The sequence below is a fragment of the Anolis sagrei genome, chromosome 2, assembly GCF_037176765.1.
Source record: "Anolis sagrei isolate rAnoSag1 chromosome 2, rAnoSag1.mat, whole genome shotgun sequence".
Taxonomy (NCBI): Eukaryota; Metazoa; Chordata; class Lepidosauria; order Squamata; family Dactyloidae; genus Anolis; species Anolis sagrei.
The window spans coordinates 272,646,900-272,669,809 of NC_090022.1; the positions used below are offsets into that span (position 1 = coordinate 272,646,900).

Here is a 22,910-nt window from a genome sequence, read left to right on the forward strand (position 1 = left end):
TAACTCTGGAGAACCAGGTGGTCCAACAATGTGCCAGTAAAAGGCAGATTTCCAGATTCCGAACAGAAAGGCATTGTTCTTTAAAAAATAGGTAGAACAAACACACCTGGTGTGCTTCTGTGACCACAAATTAATTGTTAAAGATAACCTGGAAGATAGCATTATCAAAATGTATATAGGTCAACTAAAGGGAGGAAATATTTGCAGATTTAAGAATATACTTCACTAATTTCCAAAATACTTGTTGAAAAAATCCTGCCTGATAGACCTCAACATCATGTGGAATTAAGCCTGTCTGGAACAAGTTTTTATTACTTCCAAATGAAATTTATTTCTGTTACGCTGTCCTAAGGGAGCACCAAAGCTATTGGGAACACTGGTGACTATGGATGTTGCTAAACTACCTGGCAATCTTCATGCTAGACTCTGGCTGGCAGGTTGGACCCTTTGACAAATTGACCCTTCTTACAGTTTTCAAAGCCTGCCCACACATGCAGATGCTGGGAAACATACGTGAATGCAATTGATGCAAAACCAGACAAGCCTGCAATTAAGTCTGTGTGTTCAGCTGATGTTTATAGACAGCCTCTACATAGATGGACGGATTCCACTCCAGCAGCTTGTTTGAAAGTCATGCCGCCCCTCCTCTCTCTCTTCTTGCAATAAACACTGAGGTCACAGAATGACTTTCCAACAGAAAATAGCTTTGGGGATTTTTAAAAAAGTAGAGCATACGTTCTACAAAAAGAGCAGTATAATGTGAAGGACACAGAATGGTGATTCATACACTAAAAAGATGCTTTCATCACGGAACATTACATTCTTTAGGAGGACAGAAGGAGAAGCATCTGTTATTAAGTTGTGTGGGATGGGCACTTCAAGTCCTGATCCAAGGGGATCACAACATCGTGTTCAGCCCCTGCAGGTCTCAACTTACAAGGGAATGCAAATCCAGTACAACGAAAGGAAAAGAAAATTGAAGTCACATCACGAAACAGAAAAGTGGGTTCCAGTAAATATAAAATGTTTTTGGTAGCATTCAAATAATTGGTCCTAATTTAAAAAGAAAACACACACACATGTCTTCAAGAACATTATTTCCATACAAGCAGTTCTTGAGTTACAAACATCTGATTTACAAATAACTCATAGTTAAGAACAGGGTTTTTTTTTGGTTTTTTTGTCGTGTCAGGAGTCGCTCCTGTTGTGAGAGAATTGGCCGTCTGCAAGGACGTTGCCCAGGGGATGCCCGGATGAGTTGATGTTTTTATCATCCTTGTGGGAGGCTTCTCTCATGTCCCCGCATGAGGAGCTGGAGCTGATAGACGGAGCTCATCCGCCTCTCCCCGGATTCGAACCTGCGACCTGTCGGTCTTCAATCCTGCCGGCACAAGGCTTTAACCCACTGTGCCACCGGGGGCTCCACTCCAGAACAGGAGTGAGACAACAGAAAGTGAGCGTAATCTAACTCTCGGAAGGGAAATTCACCCTCGAAGAGTTATCATGGGGAAAAGGTGTCTCAACTGAATCCAGGGCCGTAGCCAGAAAAAAATTGGGTTTAAAAAAAAAATTTGGGTGGGGGGGGTTGAAACCTGTCTGCTAGCTCACACTGAAGCAAAGAGCACAGCAGGGGGCAGAGCAGCCTTCAATAGCCTGCAGCTCCGCCCCTGTCAACCACCTCCATCAAGTCTGGCCTCCTTAATGAGAGCACTCAACACCCCCCCCCCCCGCAACTTGGTTGCTTCGCTACATCGGCTATTGCTGCAAGTAATGAGAGTATGAATAAATTGTCAATATTTGCTTGAGAGAGGGCTTGCAGTTCTGGAGGGATTCTTAATTTTTTTCATCTCATAGACTTAGCATGGGGATTTGGTTAACCAGCTAAAATTCATGAGTAAACCAGGTCTTTTTTTAACCTGAAAAAATGGGGGGGGGGGGTGAACCCCTAACTCCCCCCCCCCCCCGGCCTGACTGAATCTTCATCACCAATCCTTGTTTCTACAACAAGTGAAATCTTTCGAAATCCAATGATCACAGGGACAGAAAGTGATGTGAAATCTTCCGAACAGGGGCAGAGACAGTAAAACAAAGACCATAGAGGTGTTAACCCCTCCACATGCCATCCAAAGTACATCTATCTATTTGGAGGCGTACCTCAAAAATTTACCCGTTCTGACTTACATACAAATTCAACTATTTGTATCTTGTTGGTAACTTGAGGACTCCCTGTATTGTATATGGTTTTCAAGATATTATTTTAAATACCATCAGATTGGTATTTAAAAGAATGTTCTTGAAGACCATATACAGTCTTTCCATAAAAAATGAATGATAAAAGCATTTCCATCTTGAGTTGAGTGATTCTACCATGAGTCACGTTTCCTGTATGCAACATTTTGATAAATCTGACATGGGTGGAACTGTGGCACAGGGAAAAGTAAGGCCTGAAGGATAACTCAGTTCATTTTATGCTGTAAGATTAAGAGTTCATTATATACATTGCAGGGCCATTTCTTTAAAATATATATTTTTAAGTGTCAAGTAATCTTGTTTATTAGTCCAAATTAGAGCATATCCATTCAATTGGGTTTTTTGTGATTTTTTAAAATAATATAAGAGTTCACCATCATTCAAACAACACGATGTATTACAGACCATACAATCGAAACGCCTATACCACACAAAATAAAACCTCTTCCCCACACCCATGCAACCTTCACTATGATTTCCAACACTGAAGCACTATGAAGCCTTTAAGACAATGTATCTATTCATTCAATTGTTGAATGATTAGTCAATCCTATTACTTCAACGGGCCATGCCCAATTAGGGCTAACAGTAGAATTTAGGCCTCTATTAACTTTTAAGTCTATCTATAGTTTATTCTATGAAATTTACATTTTCTTGTATTTTAATTTCTGTATCCATATTACCATATTTTCCAACGTATTAGACAACTTTTTAACCCTGGAAAATCCTTGCCGAAGTTGGAGGTTGTCTAATACGCTGGGTATAAAAGATCATTTCCTGTTTTAGGTCCAAAACAAGATGGAGGCTCCTAACAGGCAAGGGAGGTGGGCAGCTGACCTGTGCTATTGCCCGAAGCAGCAGCAGCAGCTCCTGCACTCCTCTGGCGCCACTTGGCTCCTGCTGCCGGGCTTCAGCCTCCCCAAAGGGCTCGTCCACTCCATGTTTGCCTCAGCTATCAGTGCAGCAGAGGAGGAGGAGGCGATATACTCGTCAAACAGCCACGTTGCCTCCTCCTCCTCCACTGCCACACTGACAGCCGAGGCAGGCATGGAGTGGAGGAGCCCTTCAGTGAGGCTGCAGCCCGGCAGCGGGAGCCAAGCGGCGCCAGAGGAGCGCAGCAGCAGCAGCTGCTTCGGGCACCCTGCTCCAGCACAGGGCAGCTGCCCACCTCCCTCGCTTGTTAGGGGCCTCCATCTTGTTTTGGACCCAAAACAGGAAATGATGAGCATGGCGGTTGGCTGGCTGCGGCGGGGCCTGGCGGAGAGAGGAGGCCATTTCTATGGAGCCAAGAAGCCACCTCAAGGCCCAGGAAAGGCAACTTGGGGCCTGAAGGGGATGGCAAGAGGGGAAGTCTAATATGGCAAATATATCCAAAAATTAAAATTTTAAATTGAAAAGTCGGGAGGTTGTCTTATGCGCCCAGTCGTCTAGTACGCCAGAAAATACAGTACTGAAAAACTGTTGTTGAATCTGGGTTTTATGTATACCCAACTGCTACAGGTTTTAAGATAATTACCTTCCCATCACAACTGGAATTTTCCTGAACTAAGTTGCTTTAAGAAACAAACAAACAACCCACTAAAATCCTTATGAAGGTTTACAAATTACTCCTGGGATGCAACCACTGAGACCAGTGCACTGCACCCACACAGGAATTTTCAGGATTCCTCTTCCAGCTGGAGTCCCTTAACAGCTACCTCTCAAGGTAGAGGAATGTTTAAGGAAAATCATTTGGAGTGACATGAGGACTGTGGCTCAGCAAAGGCCAACTTCCCTGTTTCTTAATGGACACACTTGCAATGCGTGCAGAGCACTCTTTGGAAACTAGCCTATCAAACAAGCAAAGGAGATAACACTACAGTTTTCTTGCCAAAACTCCTTGTGTCCATAACCGCAATTGAGCACTTCAAATTAAATTTTCCAGCTGACCTTTCATGAAACAGTGTGCTAATTAAATGAATGAAAGAAAGATAACATTGCTCTGTTCCTGTGGATCTGGGATACATTAACTACAACTCAGATGTATAAAAGGTTTGTTACGCTATAAGAAAAGTACTGGTGCATAGTACTGTGTTTTGAAACTAGCAAACTAAGAGGACACTTGCCACAACTCCCTTCAATCCATTTAATTAACTTTTGAACAAGCACTGCTGTTCATTTCTCTATTTGCTACAGAAGTGAACGTAACACAGACATTCAAAGGAAAAGAAAATGGCACCTCTGCCAATTTCCAAATATAATGATTACAGGTTCCAATTAGTGATTCAAATGTGCAAATTACTTTAAGCATGAAATCATTAGCTACGTCTATCAGGACAAATACTAGAAGACTGCGAGAGTACAAGCTGTCCATTTTCTGCTCTTTTGGCCAATACACAACACTATTAATATGAGCGTGACCTAAAATAATGACAAACCAGTGTAGAATTCATGTCCTTTCATATAAAATAAACAACAAACTATTTTATTTCCTTGCTTTTTCATGTTGTTTGCACTCAAAGTGTGTATGCCCACAAAATGTATTAAATTTGTAGCTTCAATTCACTACTTTATATGGTAAAGGTCTACTGAAGAGTGTTTGGTGCTTTAAAAAAATACTACACTCCCATCATTTATAATTGTCGACTACTTTATTGTAAAGTACATACAGCATAATATGCTGATGAAAAGCTACTGGGAAACCTAGAAGAAACCTAAAATTCTCCTAGTAGGAAAACCTAAAGTACAGGCTGTAAAGCAGGGTTTCTGGGTTTTTTTTTTGGGGGGGGGGGGGGGGGTTCTGGTTTTTTTTTTTTTTGGTTTTTTTTTTGTGAAAGCAGGGTTCTGTGAAAGGTTGTTAGGAGTCCATGGCAAAAGATCGTGATTGAAAAAAGATGTTTGAACCGTAGATTTAGTAGTTTTTATGCACGAGTTTCTCAAGACTTGAAAATTATTTTTACCATTCCTTAGGGTAAATGGGCAGATAAAGGTTACTATAAATTGTATTTTGGTACTCAAAATTAATGCAGTTAGACACCACTTTAATTGCCACATCTTCATGCTTCTCTGCCAAAGCGTGTTGGTGCCTCATCAAACCAACTTGTATGACTCCATAGCAGTTCAGCTATGACAGTGAAAGTGGCATCAAAGTGGACCAGGCTTTAGCACAGCCGGTTCACCACCATCTGCAATAAATCTTGCCAATTGGAAAGGTTGGCAGCCCACTGCAAACCTAGTAGATCGAAAACAGCTGTAAATAGATAAATAGGTACCGCTTAAGTGGGGGCGGGGGGCATTTTAATGACACCATAAGGAAATATCAGAAAAATACCGGTGATCAAAAAAGGAGGAAGTCTGTGAACAGGGCTCTTCAACATGGAGGATGAAATGGCAGCACCTCTGTCCCAGTGTGGCTGGAATCAAGCACAACCTCCCAATGGGAAATGCCTATATATCTCTATCTGTACAGTTGTCTGTCTTGTCATAGTGTAACGGAATTGATTGTTCGCTGTATATGTGTTCTGTGACCGCCCTGAGTCCCCTTTGGGGTGAGAAGGGCAAACTATAAATACTGTAAATAAATAATAAATTAATTCTACAGAGTAGATGAACCCCCAAGGGGTAACAAATGAACAATGTAATTTTATGCAGCTATAATCCCAAATAAGATAGTGTTAAAATAACCAGAACAGCAACTATTAGATGAAAGTTGGTCAATGTTCCATATCGATCAAGATACCTTCAGAAGCTGTTTTCCAACTGATGGGCTCATCTTTTCATCCACCATAAGAATGACTATTCCTCTATCATCCATGCCACGGCGGCCAGCACGACCAGACATCTGAATATATTCCCCTGAGGTGATCTGAAAATAAAAGAGGATGGATAATGATAATACCTTGCTAGCACTCAGTGTTACGCCAAAGGAAGCCTCACTGCTGCCTTGACAACTGGCAATTGAGGAACATACACTACAGTCTAAATACACTAATTCAGGGTGAGCAATTCCTGCAGGCCTGGGGGCTGCTTTTCAGGTTGGGCAACAGCTTGAAAATGGCCTAGCCAAGCGGAACGGGCTAAGAGGAATCAGGGGGGCTTAGAGACACTTCACTTTTCAATATATTTCATTTTTTATGTTTACATATAATAAATGATAAAAACTTTATTTATTTTCCGCTCTATCTCCCCGAAGGGACTCGGGATGGATTCCAACAACAAAAAGGCAAACACTCAATGACTGAACATAATAATAAACAATAAAATCTTCCTATTAATTATTTAAAAAAACCTTTATTCATGTTTATAAATAATTACATTTATATTAACATATAATGCAACTTTAAATGTATTTAGATAAATTTTAACATAATGTTGATAATAAAATGGCTCATATTTGTACTTTCCCCCACTGATTATGCTGAATTTAGCAAAGTGGGGGGATTTTTCAGTTAAAATTCACCAATAAAAATCTGCAAACCAAGAAAGAAATGGGGGATATTGACTCCATTGTCAGAATATTATCCCACACTACACCAAATGGTTGCATTCTGCAGCTGAATTGTTGCTTATATTGAGTACATATGTTCCCATTTAGAGGGCAAATCTGCTTTTCCAACATGGATTCATGTACAGGATGATGCAATTTGCTTACCCATCGGAAGTCCTTCCCATCAAACTTCCGGGCACTTGTGAATAGCACTGTCCTTGCTGGCATGTTTATTCCCATTGCAAAAGTTTCTGTTGCAAATAACGCCTAAGCAATCATAGCATGAATAGAAAAATTATGTTATAGACACTATCTTTGCAGCAAAGCTTGGCAACAGGAAGTTCAGAACTCTATCCAGCTCACAATACAGTCTGATTCCTGACATGCCTTTTTATTAGCAACCTTCTTTTACTTTAAACAATTAAATGGCTCTGTAAGTCACACCTGCAGTGCAGACATAAACAGGCATGTGCCAACAAGCATACGATTGTGTGTGATGTTTAATAACCTTATTCTACGACTGCCATGCATACGCAAAAGGCTTCAATTAGAGGGCTCCATTACAATTTCTTACCCTGCAAGCTGAGGAGATAGATTAAAATAAACAATGTTTTATTTCTCTCTGAAGGTTTAATTGGTTAAGTCAACAAGAAGAACCAATCAAAATATTTCTTGCTAATTAAGATAGTATCTGCTTGGGATGCACAGTGGACAGATGTCTTGTTGATATTATATCATTTAAAACTCTCAAGCTGATTTTAAATATATTGAAAAAAAATGATAAACGAGTTTTGATAAACCATATATCGGCCCATGGCAAATTGAGAAGCTTGAATACACTCTAAATTGTAATTTAAAAAACCTGTAATCTGTAAGGGAAACCACAATTAAAGCAATTTCAAAATATATCTTATAATATGTACCTTTATCAGTCCTTCAGAGAAAAGTATTTCTATTGTCTCCTTGAGAATAGGAAGCAAACCTCCATGGTGAATTCCAATGCCACGCTTCAGAAGCGGCAGCACATGCTCCACCTGTGACCAGAAATTGAAAAGAAGGGATAGAATACTATGTAACATGATTTTTGTTCCTGGGTTATAAATGTCATTTCCTAATCAGTTCTATCATAAAAACATGGAAAAAAGTTATTAAACCGCAAAGACTTTCTTTTTGTTGGACATCCTGCATCCCATTTTGCTAGTTTTTCAATGAGTATCTCATAGAGTCTCAACCAATTCAACATAGTTTGTGGCAGCCACAAAAACAAAGTTGCTAGAGTACAAAAACTACTTTTAAAGTAGGTACTGTGCACTTTCAAACCAGGAACAGAAAAAAATCAAATTCTGTTACATAGTGTGATCTAATCACATGAAAATTGAGTAGCCATTGCCTGTTTGCATGCACTGAGTAAGAATTTTCTCCATGCTACTTGCCAGTAATATACAAAAGATCAGGCATGGGCAAAACTTGGCCCTCTAGGTGTTTTGGACTTCAACTCCCATAATTCCGGTAGGCTATTAGGAATTAAGGGATTGAAGTCCAAAACACCTGGAAGACCAAAGTTTGCTCATGTCTGCAAAATATAGTTCTTATTTTAGGCCCTAAATGACCAATGTAACCATGTAAGTGTGGACAATGTAAATTAGCAACCATTTTGGTAAGCCAGCAAAATTTGTGGATTTAGTCTTATATTTTAAAAAGGGATAATACTGTTAGGAACATTTAACTTTATTTTCAAAGTTCTGTTCACATTGTCTAGGTTTAACCTCCACCCATTCAACCTCATTCAGAACACTGTATTTCTAAACAAATTCAAGAGCACGAGGATGAAACCAGATGCTGGGGATTACGCTAGGAATTACTTTTGGTGACCGCCAAACATAAACTCCATTTAATGTACTAACCTTAAAAGGCACAATAATAGTCTAGGGAAGTCTGATTCCCCTTCTTTGAATACTTGAAAGCCAATTTTGAGAAACTATAAATGTTTACAAGCTAAACCTAACACTGCAATGCATCCAGCTGCCATATGGCAGTTTTATACAACTCTGACCTGCTGGAAGAGCACTACGTATATCAATCCTACTGGACTGTATCCAACTGCTTCCTTCCATTTACTGAAGGCTCTTTGAGCCAGAAAAAGGCTCCATGAAAAACAGAGGGAAGGCCATTTTTGCTTCACCAAATCTGCTTCACAGTAGGCAGAATGTGATATATGCAGAATGGGAGAATTCATATAAATCATCACCCATTTCTCTGAGGAGACCTTGATGGAGAAATGGGTTAAACCCTTGTGCTGGTAGGACTGCTGACCAAAAGGCTGGTGGTTCTAATCTGGGAAGCGGGGCGAGTTCTTGTCTGACAGCTCCAGCTTCCCCTGTGGAGACATGAGAGAAGCCTCCCACAGGATGATAAACATCCAGACGTCCCTTGGGCAACGTCCTTGATGACGCCCAATTCCCTCACACCAGAAGTGACTTGCAGTTTCTTAAGTCATGCCTGACATAGAAAAAAACCCTTTCTCTCACAGAAACACCTACTGGATAGAAGAGCATTCTACAAGAGGAATATTAGGAATATAAGAGGAAACACCTTATTGGACTGGACATTCTATAACAGGCATGGCCACACTTCAGCCACCAGGTAAGCTGTTAGGAATTTTGGGAGTTGAAATCCAAAACACCTGGAGGGCCATACTCTGCCCATGCCTGGTCTATAATGTCTGAAGAAAAAAACGTCCAAATAGATAGGTTGAGCCACAGTAAGCATAGTATCTTTGTCTGTTTCCATGACACATGCTTCACTTAACAGACAATTAAGGTCATCTACACATAGGAAATCTGGCAGAAATGGCAATGGAGTATCCACAGGTCTAAAAATTGCCTAGTACTGTATAGAGCAGAGTTTTCTAAACTGCACAGTTGCAGTATGTAGCTGTGTCACATGAAGAGAACAAGAAAATTTTGAGTCTACGTGAAATAAGCCATAAATCATATAAATGAAAGGCTTTTATGAGATAGATTGTGCCCCCATTCATTTTGTTATTACAATTTATGTGTATCGGCTTTATCACATCAGCTGCAGCTGCAGTAAATCTTCTAGGTTGAAGATCTTGCGGATCGAAAGCAGCAATATAAGTAGATGAATAGGTACTGCATTAAGCAGGGAGATATTTTAGGCACGGTGTTTCGAACAGAAAACGAACAAAGAAAGCTCTTTGGCAAGGAGATAGGACGACATCACCCCTGTGTGGCCGGAACTGAGCATAGTCTCCAAAGATGCTGAAAGATGGGGGAAAGCCTATATACCGTAAATACCTCTATCTGTCGTCTGTCTTGTCATTGTATAATTGGCATTGAACGTTTGCCATATATGTGTTTTGTGATCTTCCCTGAGTCCCCTTTGGGGTGAGAAGTGCAGAATATAAATACTGTAAATAAATAAATAATAAATATGTCTGTATCTCTTATAAGGGTTAATCTAACCCTCAGCTTGCTACTTAAACTCGATTACTGTGTTGCCAAAATGATGCACTCTAAAAAATGTATCACCAACATTCAATGTTTGGAAAGCTCTGGTATAAAATAAAATAGGGACTGATAGCAATGTAATTACTTTGTGGCTGAGAAAATATGAATCTTTCATGAATACGTGTGACATGTAAATAACCCCTGTACCTAAACCGGAGTTAGGCAAATAACAAGTTTACAAGATGTAGTTTTTTTCACTTGAACTCAGCTCTACCAACAAGACCCAAGTCCAAAATAGGTGTGTGTGTGTGTGTGTGTGTGTGTGTGTTTTTTTTTTTGGGGGGGGGGGGGTCACACATTTAGAATTTTAAAATGGAGTGTAGTTTTAAGTAGGAAAAATACTGGGTTGTTTTGATTTTTCTGGCCCACAGTAGTTTACTTTATTAAACAACTTGAAGGCCAAAAACTGCTATTGGATGATCAACTTCAAATTCCCCATGTCTAAAAAGTTAGCTCTGAAATACCTTTTGCCCCCCTCTGCTTGCTTGTACATACATCTTTAGTGATTTAAGGTACTCACTTGTGGCAGTTTTTTGTCCTCATCAGATAAACAGTCAATTGCATTATTAAACACTTCTTCAACCATCTTTTTTTCTTCATCTGAAATAAAAATCCAAACAAAAATTTACTTTTCTACAAAAGCATCCCTGCAATGCCAATAACTAAAGAGATAGCAAAGTGTCACTTTTTTACAATACTATAAGTTTTTATATAATTTTTTTCAGGAAGTATGACAAGTACAACTACTTTATTGTGGAAAATGAGCTGCCAACTGCTGAAACACTTTTACACCAGAACATGTTTATTGGATTATCAAAGCAAAATGTCAAATTTAGAAATTCTGAGTGATCCAAAAGAGACTGCAGAAAAACAAAACAAAATATAATTTTGCAATGTTTATTTACTAGCAATGCGAAGTAACTAAATATTCTTTAGATTTGTTTTTGCTAAAGCCGTAAGACTGATACAATCAAGAACAGAACCAGTCACCATATACAACAAAGATAAACAAAACCAGCAGGTTGAGGATGCTAGCTAGGATCAAACACAGAAATAATTCTGTAAGCCAAAGATGGTTTAAGCTTGTTTTTAACTCAAACAACAGTCTCCTATATTGTATAACAAATAAACAAGAAACAAATAATCAGTTGATCAGAAACAATGCCGACTGAGAGCAAACTGTCAGTTGGAAGTGATTAATACATACCTGTATTGAAGTCCAATTTTGTCATTTGAAGTGCATATGCTTCACAATCTTTTTTACTGAAACTAAATATTATTACAGGTTGAAAGTTTCTTTCCATAATCATCTTTACAATCTTAAATACATTGGACGGACCTATGAAAACAACAAAGAATTTTTTGTTTGGGGGATGCAATGGTATTATGGTATTTTGCGACGCATATTACATAAAAAGCTTAAAACCCACCTTTTGTTCCCCCTTTCCTCCCTTTTTGGTCTCCTTTGGCTAAGTCACCAGCGTCTCGAAGTACTTGCATTGCTGTATTAAAATTATCTTCCCTAAAATCACCCTGGAGATAAAGTGAACATTAACACAATGTTTAATCTGCATTATTTGAACTATAGTTTATTCCAGCTAATATATGAATCTGGGATTTCACTCTAAACTGGAGCACCTACAGTCAAACTAACTAAATTTATTTCATACTTTCTTGGCTATCAGGTTCTTAACATATTTCCCACTTTTTGGCTATGAGGTTCTTGTCCATTTTAATTTGTTCCCCTTTAATATACATTTAAAAAAACAGACAACAGCAAAAACCTCTTAATATTTGCATAGGAACTGAACATTCACAGTGAACAAAAAAACTAAGAAATGGCAACAGGCAAGAACAATTAGGGCATAACTGTTTGGATCCATGGACAGAAGCACTCAACACAAACAGGGTCAGCTAACACCTCTCAAGAAAGGATGCCTGCCATAGATGTGGTTGAAAAGTCAGGAGAGAATGCTTCTGGAACATGGCCATACAGCCTGGAAAACTTACAGCAACCCAAGAAAAGCTTGTTTGGACAAAGGTCCAATGGAATGCACACATTCATTTAATGTTGTGTTCAATAAAAGAGGTTGAAAGTCCAAGTTTTCTAGATTTGGTTCTCATTTTTCATTTCACATCGTGATATTGAACATTACAAATAAAGACATCACCTATTCCAACCCAATAAATAATTTCTTACATTTTCATCAACCACAAGGTGAAGTCCGTCGCCCCCTGCTGGGAAGATATAGTGTTGCAGAGGAGTGGGCCGGTAATCTGTGTAGATCACATGGCAAGGCTGGCAGATAAAAACATAACATGTAAAAAAATTCATTTATACCAGGCATGGGCAAACTTGGGCTGTTGGGAATTCTGGGATTTGAAATCCAAAACACTTAGAGGACCAAAGTTTGCCCAATGTCTAATTTATACATGATACAGAGCGGATCGGAAATGTTCTGGCTTCATGTTTATCCTTATAACAAAGCAAACAATGAAACTAAGACAGCACACTCGAGGGGAGAAAAAAAGTGAATGACCAAGGACTGCCAATGGAAAGCTGCAATCTTTAATTCGAATTTAAGATTTTATGAAACCGGAGGCAGCTAAAGGTGGACTGCAATACACAAGCCACTGAAAACAAACTGGTTTGATGGAAACAAGCTTAATCAATTGGAACACTTGATACAAAATGGAAGAGGTAGAGAGAAAAATAAAAATCTGAAAGGAATAACCAGAAAATTATATAAGATATTAAAGAATAACAAACTCAAGGAGATTTGGGAAGAAGACTTAGGGATAGAAATAAATGAATGGAGTGGTCACAGTTATGGAGACAGAGATATTGGAAAAATTTATCAATACGAGTTAAAGAAAATTATTGTAAGATATATGGAAATGATATGTAACACCAATAAAAATAGCAAATATAAACAAAAAAATTCAAACATTGTTGGAGAGGATGCCAAGAAGTGTGTACATATATATATGTGTGTGTGTGTGTGTGTGTGGTGGCAATGTAAATATGTAAGTAATTTTTGGGGAAGTGTATTTAAAGAGATAGAGGATATAATGGATATCAAAATAGAAATAAGTCATAGATTGCTTTATTATTATTATTATTATATAACAATAAATTGTTGCATAAAGAGGGAAAAGTTGCTACTGTATATCAAATTTATTAACAATAGCAAGACTGCTTATAGCAAGGAATTGGAAAAGGGAAATAAAGACATAAAGAGAAGAGTGGTATAAGGAAGCATGAAAATTGGCAATAATGATAAGCTGACATGTAAATTAGAAGTTAAAAGAGGGATATAGAATCAAAATGATTTTGATGATGTATGGAGAAAATGTATTGAAAGAAGATTTAAAAAGAAAAACGGAAAATTACTTCCACAAGGGGAAACGAAATTTTGGACAGAGTAAACATAAAAGAAATGGCTTGAGAGGGAGGGGGGCACGGTGGTGAGGGATAGAAAATATGTATGCATAAGTGTGAAAATAACAGTAGATGCTAAAGAAAAAAAATGTATTGCATACTGTAATGCATTACATTCCATCTGAACATGAGGAAGAACTTCCTGACTGTGAGAGCTGTTCAGTAGTGGAACTCTCTGCCCCGGAGTGTGGTGGAGGCTCCTTCTTTGGAGGCTTTTAAACAGAGGCTGGATGGCCATCTGTCGGGGGTGCTTTGAATGAAATTTTCCTGTTTCTTGGCAGGGGGTTGGACTGGATGGCCCACGAGGTCTCTTCCAACTCTATGACTCTATGATTCCATGTATTAAATATTAGGTGTCTAGCGTAAAACAAATGATGTATAACAAATGTTTTGAATTATGATAAAATAAATAAAAAATATTTCTTAAAAAAAAGAAAAGCTGGTTTGAATTTAACATTTATTTTTGTAGAGGAATGGGGCTTTTAGATGCTACTGCTTAATTTCAGCATCTGGGCGAAATTTCAGTTTCAACATCAAGTCAACTATTCTAAAGGCAACAATTCCTCCAAATGAAAGGTATTCTATACACAAAATATTACCTGTTTGTGAAGATGGCATATCCATTCGGCAAATTGGCGTGCATTTGGAATAGTGGCAGAAAGAAACACATAATGAACATTATCTGGCAGCAAAATAATGGTTTCTTCCCATACCACACCACGTTCTACAAAGAGAAAATTCCCAAGTTAGATTACAAGGCACCCATACAGTACTTCTATCAGTCTTATTTGAGGGAGGGGGGGGGGGGAGGGAGTTGATTTTGTATATTGTAATTCACTGGGCTTTTCTCAATATCGGGAGTTGATTTTGTATATTGTAATTCACTGGGCTTTTCTCAATATCAAGAAATAGCACCCTAAGATCTACAGAGATACTCGCAGAAACATCTCAACAAGTGAAAGTCCAAACATATACATTAAAACCAAATAATTAAAACATGTAAATCTTAAAAATTATAACTGTATTCTCAATTTGCTTCTGAACGATAAATAAACACTGGACTTATCTCCATTTTTAGTTAATTCCCATCTTGGAGGAGACAGACTAAATGAATAAAGCTATATATAAAGAAGTAAATGCAATACCTGAATCTCTCATATAATGAATTTCATCAAAGATGACCCAGGCAACTTCACGCATGACCTCAGAACCTCTGTAAAGCATACTTCTCAAAATCTAAAAAAAAGAATAAAATTATGCAAATGATGTATTAAGCAAACACATCTAGACGGAAACGAACTATTTTGGAGACATGAGAAAACCCAAAGAACAGTGTAGATTATAAATAAAACTAACTAAATACAGAGAGTTAGATCCAACCGTAACCATGCTTAAAGTAGACATAATGGAATCAATTAGTAATTGAAGTGCTATAAACTGCCCTAATCCAATGTCGACAAGGTCTGGATATAACCCAGTAAGTCAAATTTCTGAACCTCTTAAAAAATATTGTTAAACAGGTATCAACATTTAGCATTTTAAAAAATACCCAGGACTGAAAGCCATGTTTTGGAGACCTTTCACAAGCACTGAGTAGAAACAACTACATAGTAAATTACATTACATACCAAAAAGGATCAGATGGCAAAAGAGAATTATGATTCAGCGCAATTCATTGGGATTATCCCATTCATTATCTCTTCTACGTGTCCCTCCCTATATTTTTCATAACACAAACCTATCCTATAATCTTAAACACACTTATCTGACAATAATCTCCACTGAACACAACAGAACATACTTCTCAGTAGATGAGAACAGAATGCATTATCGTTCCAACAGAGAACCAATACAGAGACAATACAGGATTAATTAACAAAACTCACTTCGGTTGTCATTACAAGGCAAGATGCTGTAGGGTTGATGGTGACATCTCCAGTCATTAAACCAACATCTTGAAATTCTTCATACATCTCACGATATTTTTGGTTACTTAGAGCTTTAATTGGACTGGTAAAGATCACACGCTGTTTTTCCCTCAAAGCCAATGCAATAGCATATCTGGAATTCAAATATAATTGCATATTCATTATACTTGCAACATCCTACATTTCTATAATGTATATGGAGGATTTTGTAGAAGGGTTACATTTTGAAATAAATGAATACATTTTTTTTCTCTATAGGCTGAAACCTAAAGTAAAAGCACCCAAAATACTCTTAATTAATTAATTAATTAATTATATCAAAATAATAGCTGAGCTGGCATTATTGTAATATGTGCCCACTTTTAAGGAAGTCCACATGTTTCCTAACAAAAATCTATGAAATCCATATCTCATTGCTCTCCTAATTAAACAAGGGATTTGTTTTTGTTTTTTTCCCAAATCTATTTTATTAAAGGTGAAAAAGGGAAATCAGAGGCAAGGGACTCTAGACAAAAGGAGAGGAAGGGTAATCGTACATGTAAAGTGGGGGAACAATAAAATAATAGGGAAGTAGGAGACATATAGCAGAAATAGGAAAATATATATAAAAAGATATAAAAAGAATGAAAAAGAAAAAAAAAGACTTGTATCAGAAATTGAAGGGAAAAATATATGAAAAAAGATAAAAGTATTAAAAAGTCTGTTGACTTCCATCCAGTCCTTTGCGGCTTTACCTTTATCTTAAAAAATGTCTATTGAGGGTGCAGTTTCATAATAAATCAGTGAAGTAAATCGGCTCTTCTTATATCACTAATGCCTACTAATGTCTTCTGTTATAATTATTGTTATAACTATGTTAAAGTTTAGGCTATTGCTAATTTGAAACCTTTTGATAATTTGAATAAGGACCATATAAAGTTTTACTGTTTTAAATGAAGCATTTTGGTTTATTCCTATATAACATATAACGCATACAAAAACATTGCTATTAATACAAAGGAAATTTCTTACTTTGGAAATGTGAGTATAAATGATATATGAATAAACTGCTAAGACTGTGAGGTGCCAAGTTATACAACAAAGCTAGCCATGCAGTTTTAAAAATAATAATCAGGAAGCTGCCAAGTCGTAATTCATTTTCCTAACTCCCAACCTCTCTAGATTTTCTTTGTAACTCACAATCTCACACATCGTTTTGGTTTTGTGTATTTTGATATATATTTTATGGAGGTATGTTTTAATATGTGTATTTTACAGTGTTTTAAATGATTATGTGTTTGTTTATGTTTTACTAATGCTGCACCCCACCTTAAGCCATGAGGAAAGGCAGACAAGAAATAAAACTATCATCATCATCATCTAGGAGCCAAATGTACCATTTTTAACAATGTTGGGTTCCTCTCATACCTATTTCTTTGATCCACAGCAACCTTCTGCTTAAATTTTAAGGTTTAAACTACAAGAAACTACATTTGTTTCTTAAATCTGAATGGAGGAAAAAAATACGAGGACATACTGGAATACTAAAGAGCACGGAGTTCAGTAGACACCCCCCTTTTCATCTAACCTCGCTTCCACCCCAGATAGCCTGAAACAGACATATAAACACCGCAGCTTGTGCCTACAGAGGTGACCATATCTGCTTTATCTTAAAAAATGTCTATTGAGGGTGCTAAGAACTAAGTAACGAAGGTAGAAAGGTGGCAGTCAATTTACCAAAACAGCAACTAGAGATCAGCTAGTTACTTGTAGAAGATGTTACACAACACTGGAAACAGAAATAGTGTTTCTCTTAGGAAAAAATGGTTGCGGGAAAATATCGTATTTATTTTAAAACTCACCAAAGAAATACTTACTCTGCACATACTGTTTTTCCTGCTGATGTATGAGCAGAAACTAAAACCGACTGATTGTTATCCACACACAGAATAGCTTCTCTTTGAAAAGCATCAAGAATGAATGGATATTCCTGGAAAGAAAGCACACCGTCATGCACTCCTTATACACTGTCCATCTCCTTTGCACAACAGGAAAATAATATTTCAGCTTCAATTATACCATATTAATTCTTCAACCCAACTGCATTTCAGTTAAAATTTTAATTTAGAAGAGATAAATCAGTATGCTACATCTGTTATATTTGGAGCACAATTTTAGTTCAACAAACATATTCACATACATGCTTTACAGTCCAAAACATGGAGGAGTTTATGCTCTGTAACAACAAACAGTGCAGACTTCTTAGATGAAGGATGCACAGGCCTCAAAAGCCTAGGAACTGATTATTCTAGATTCTCCAAAGGCCATACCAGGCCCATCTCTCACCCAAAACCAAAAATATAAATCCACTTTTAGTTCTGGAAAAGTCCTGCTTGAGAAGGCTGGAGCAGATCAAAGGTTGCAAGTATTGCTTTAAAGAGAAGTTGTTCCATTAGTCAGTTTTCCTTTTTTCAGCCTCTTTCTCCCTCATCTGAGGCGTAAGAGAGGAATCTTATGGCAGAAAGCCACCCATAAAACTCATTCTGTCTAATTCATGCCTAGCATCTTAAAAGGTGAACTGAATATAGTTGATAAATTTTGGAAATGGAAAGCTCCATTAAATGCAATTAATTTAAAATTTGAAAACCAGATGTTTTAGAGAAAGTTTCAGAATTCACTATCCAAAATCAACTGCAGTAACAATTCTGTTTTTCTCCAAATCATTTTATTGAAAGTTCCATTATTTAAGTTATTTAATATGAATGTATAAGTTCAGAAATAAATACTGAACAACTATTAACTTACAAACTAGTGCTAACCTCTAAATTCAAGCCAGATCTTCTTAATGCAACTTTCAAACAATATCACCACCAGTAAGATCTTTAGGAACACGCAAATCATCCAAACAAGAAGTGTGAGATAAAATTATGTTCTTAAACATGCAATTCCTTCTATATATTTATACATACCAGCCACCCTCCCTCCATTTTTCTCTACTAGCTATAAAATAAAGGGGAAGGCTCCAAAATCACAAACCTTTGCAGCTTTCCCAGTTCTTGGCTTAAGGGCTATGAAATCTTCATCCGCAGGAAGAGCAACCTATTTTTTTAAAGAAATTAAATCTGTTAATAATAGTAATAATAATAATAATATCCTTTCTTTCCTTGCTTAATATACATTTGAAATTACATTTAAATCCATATCTCACTCATACTAAAAATTCTATATATGCTTGCAATAAGCAGAAAAAAATCAAAATTAAACGAATTGTTGCTGAAAAGGCACAAAGAAAATATAATACAATATTCCCTAAGGAAGTTTCTAGTTTTTTATGAAGAAACAAAATTCTTTAAAAGTTGAAGTCATCTCAGTTTCTTTGCATGTTAATCAGTATCAGGTAATTCAATGAAGTAGACAATTGAATCGGTTGTTATTTTTCATGTGAACTTGGCAGTTCCTCTGAATGCACTTCGGATCAACGAACTGGTGAAAATTACTAGGAAGGAGTCTTGTTCGATGCTCTATTGTTGGGCTCCAGGTTTGGAGCAAAATGAAACATCACCATCCATTTTACACTTACCTCATGTGTACAGCCTTCAACAGTTTCTACTGCTTGCACCTTTACTTTTGGCATCAGGTCGGCCAAACTGAAAATAAAACTATAAATTAGTCCTTGCAAACAATTACAAACATACTAATTAAAGCAGAATATACTTCTAGACTTAAATTGAAGCACAGCAACAAAAGGGATGGAGCCACCAGGTTCCCTATGTCAAAGCCAGGAGTTTCAAAAAGGAGCACTCCAAGTAGGACTCCTACTGGTCAAAGGACGTTTAATAGAATGCCAAATGTGCAAACTTTGTGGTATTTTTATTATTTAAATACAATACAACTGTTTGATTCACTCCTGACACGATAAATAAAATAAGCTTGATATTCTGGGTTGCATGGCTGTGTGGAAGGGCACCAAGGTATCCTGAAAGGGTTGCCATGTCAAGCTTCTTAAAAATAGAATCACAGAGTTTGAAGAGACCTCATGGGCCATCCAGTCCAACCCCCTGCCAAGATGCAGGAAAATTGCATTCAAAGCACCCCCAACAGATGGCCATCCAGCCTCTGTTTAAAAGCTTCCAAAGAAGGCGCCTCTACCATGCTCTGGGGCAGAGAGTTCCAATGCTGAACAGCTCTCAGTCAGGAAGTTCTTCCTAATGTTCAGATGGAATCTCCTTTTTTGTAGTTTGAAGCCATTGCTCCGCATCCTACTCTCTAGGGCAGCATATTGGTTAAAAAAAGCTTAAATACACACAAATATGTATAACACCTCTCTTACAAAATAATCGCTTTTTGCTGCATTTTTCTTTGTAGAGTTTCCAAACAACAACCATTTCTATATATATACACTTTCACCCTTGTAAATATTTCCAAATAAACTAATAAAAAAGTTAATTGTTACTTCATATCTTCCGCAGTGAAATCATCCAACTTTGGCTTCTTCCCCAAAACTGCAATGTCTCCATTATCAGCCTCTTCCTCTCGCTTTGTTTTTGCTGGAACTTTAGCAGGCGCTGTAGATTTGCCCTCTGATCGCTTCCTGAAATCCAAACATCAGAATAGGTCATTTCAAATAAATAAGCATGACCCAAACAAAACTGGTGTTAACTTCAATTGAAGTTGAATCCAGACAAGACAGAGGTCCTCCTAGTCAGTCGAAAGGCTGAACAAGACATAGGGTTACAGCCTGTGTTGGATGGGGTTACAATCCCCCGAAGATGCAGGTTCGCAGTTTGGGAGTGATCCTGGACTCATCGCTGAGCCTGAAACCCTAGGTTTCAGCGGTGACCAGGGGAGCTTTTGCACAGTTAAAGCTTGTGTGCCAGCTGTGCCCATACCTTGGGAAGTCTGATCTGGCTACAGTGGCCCACGCTCTTGTTACATCCTGAATAGATTACTGCAATGCACTCTACGTGGGGCTGCCTTTGAAGACTGTTCGGAATTACAACTAGTCCAATGGGCAGCAGCCAAATTGTTAACTGGGGCAACATACAGGGAGTATACCACCCCCTTGTGTCAGCTCCACCCGCTGCCGGTCAACTTCCGAGCTCAATTCAAAGTGCTGGTTTTGACCTATAAAGCCCCGGTTCTGGCCCAGCTTACTTGTCCAAACGCACCTCCCTCCCCGTCCCGCCTCGCAGTTTAAGATCATCCGGAAGGGTTTGGTGGGCATTGACCTTTGGTTTTGGAGTTGTAATTCACCTACATCCAGAGATCACTGTGGACTCAAACAATGATGGATCTGGACCAAACTCTACACGAATACTTAATATGCCCAAATGTGAACACAGGTTGGGGAAAAGAGAATCTTGACATTTGGGAGTTGTAGTTGCAGGGATTTATAGTTCACCTACAATCACAGAGCATTCTGAACCCCACCAACGATGGAATTGGGCCAAACCTACCACACAGAACAGTCATGTGGGCCACAGCAACGTGTGGCAGGAGACTGCTAGTCTATATAAACAAAAATGTAATTTTCGTTTGTGGGATTAGCATAACTCAAAAACCACTGGATGAATTGACACCAAATTTGGACTCAAGACACCTATCATCATAATCTTTAATTACTTATTAATCGCCCTCCATCCGAGAGGATCCAGGCGATTTACATAGCAGAAATTAAACAGAATAAAACACATACATACAAATATTAAAATTAACATGGGTTAAATGCTCTAGTAAAAAGCCAGGTCTTGAGTGCTAGGATAAAATGCCCTGAGTCACACATGGCTCTCAAATAGGGAGGCAAGGAATTCCATAAGGCAGGGGCAGAAATAGAGAAGGCCCTGTGTCTGGTGCTTTCCAAGTGCACTTCCCTAGGACCCGGTATATAGAGCAAATCGCGTTGGGATGGTCGTGGCGACCTCCGATGATGGTAGAAGGAGAGACGGTCTCTAAGATACAATGAACCCTGGCCATATAAAGTTTTAAAGGTCAGGACCAGCATCTTATACAAACCACGGTACTCAATTGGGAGCCAGTGAAGATGCCGCAGCACTGGTGTTATATGGCATTTCATGGGTGTTTTTGTGAGTAACCTGGCTGCAGCATTCTGGACAATACGGAGCTTTCGGGTCATAGAAATAGGAAGGCCAACGAGTGACCATCACTCATAAAAACACTAAAAAACACAACAGAAGAGACTTAAAAGGGGGGGGGATATAAAATACATTACAATGCATGTGCAAAACCACATATATACATATATACACACACACAAAACACGTAGACTGGGCCACAGCAATGCATGGCAGGGGGTGGCTAGTAAATAATAATAAATAACTCCCATTGGTCCAGGTCTGGGTAAACTTCAGTCCTCCAGGTGTTTTGGACTCCAACTCCCACCATTCCTAACAACCTCAGGCCCTTTCCTTTTCCCCCCTCAGCCGCTTAAGCGCTTAAGCGGCTGAGGGGGGAAAGGAAGGGGCCTGAAGCTGTTAGGAATGGTGGGAGTTGGAGTCCAAAACATCTGGAGGAAGGCCCAAGTTGGGTGCTGCCTCAGGAAGAGGGGCAGCCGCTCTCTACTTCGTCCCGTCTTCCTCACCCAGCTTTGCCCACAGGGCCAGCAACTGCCTCGGGGGCTCCCTTCGTCTTCTTCGAGGCCGAGGCGGAGGCATCTTCCTCGAACACGCTGAACAGCTCGTCCCCGAAGGCGTCCGCCATCTTTCCTCACAACCGCCTGCCGCCTCTTCCCACCATGCACCGCGCGCAAGCACATAGAGTTAGAAAATACGCACGGCAGGAAACCTAAACTTCCGGTATGCATTCCACATCACCATTGCACCGTAGAGACCAAAACAGATAGAGAAGGCATGAATGGGCAAGCAAGGGCTCTCCAGGTGTTTTAGGACTTCAATTCCCACAATTCCTAACAGCCTATGGCAAACCCAACTTTTCCCAGACTTACACGGAAATACTACTTTTAAAATTAACGCCAACTATAGAAAGATCAATCTGTAAATATTAAGAAAAAAGTCAATTTCAGTTAAATACAGAGAAAATCCAGTGTTGCATAAGTTGAATTCTCCTTCAACAACTGGCGGTCTGTTCCCTAACCCTTCCCTTTATTTTTTACCATCAGAACACCTCAGCAAGCGAGAGTCCAAAAGTGGCAGGCTCAAACCCAGCACCTCAACCAATGGCTGATACCAAATGAGAGACTCCCCCCTGGGCACACAGAAGACTGGGCGACTTGGAAGGCACTGAACAGACTGCGCTCTGGCACCACGAGATGCAGAGCCAACCTTCAGAAGTGGGGCTAC

The 22,910-nt window shown here is 38.6% G+C and overlaps 1 protein-coding gene across 1 annotated transcript in view; it reads right to left on the reverse strand.

Moving 5' to 3' along the window:
* The window catches only part of MTREX (Mtr4 exosome RNA helicase), a 51,101-nt gene extending 28,755 nt beyond the window's left edge, over window positions 1–22,346 (reverse strand). Inside the window, exons 1-15 of the mRNA XM_060761493.2 lie at window positions 22,193–22,346; window positions 20,048–20,185; window positions 19,175–19,241; window positions 18,631–18,693; window positions 17,472–17,584; window positions 15,574–15,748; window positions 14,833–14,923; window positions 14,287–14,411; window positions 12,446–12,544; window positions 11,676–11,778; window positions 11,453–11,584; window positions 10,766–10,845; window positions 7,639–7,749; window positions 6,881–6,982; window positions 5,969–6,094 (exon numbers count right to left, since the gene is read on the reverse strand). Coding sequence (XP_060617476.1) covers window positions 5,969–6,094; window positions 6,881–6,982; window positions 7,639–7,749; window positions 10,766–10,845; window positions 11,453–11,584; window positions 11,676–11,778; window positions 12,446–12,544; window positions 14,287–14,411; window positions 14,833–14,923; window positions 15,574–15,748; window positions 17,472–17,584; window positions 18,631–18,693; window positions 19,175–19,241; window positions 20,048–20,185; window positions 22,193–22,311 — 1,644 coding nt within the window. The 5' untranslated portion in view covers window positions 22,312–22,346. The remainder of the gene's footprint in view (window positions 1–5,968; window positions 6,095–6,880; window positions 6,983–7,638; window positions 7,750–10,765; window positions 10,846–11,452; window positions 11,585–11,675; window positions 11,779–12,445; window positions 12,545–14,286; window positions 14,412–14,832; window positions 14,924–15,573; window positions 15,749–17,471; window positions 17,585–18,630; window positions 18,694–19,174; window positions 19,242–20,047; window positions 20,186–22,192) is intronic.
* Between the last annotated feature and the right edge of the window lie 564 nt (window positions 22,347–22,910).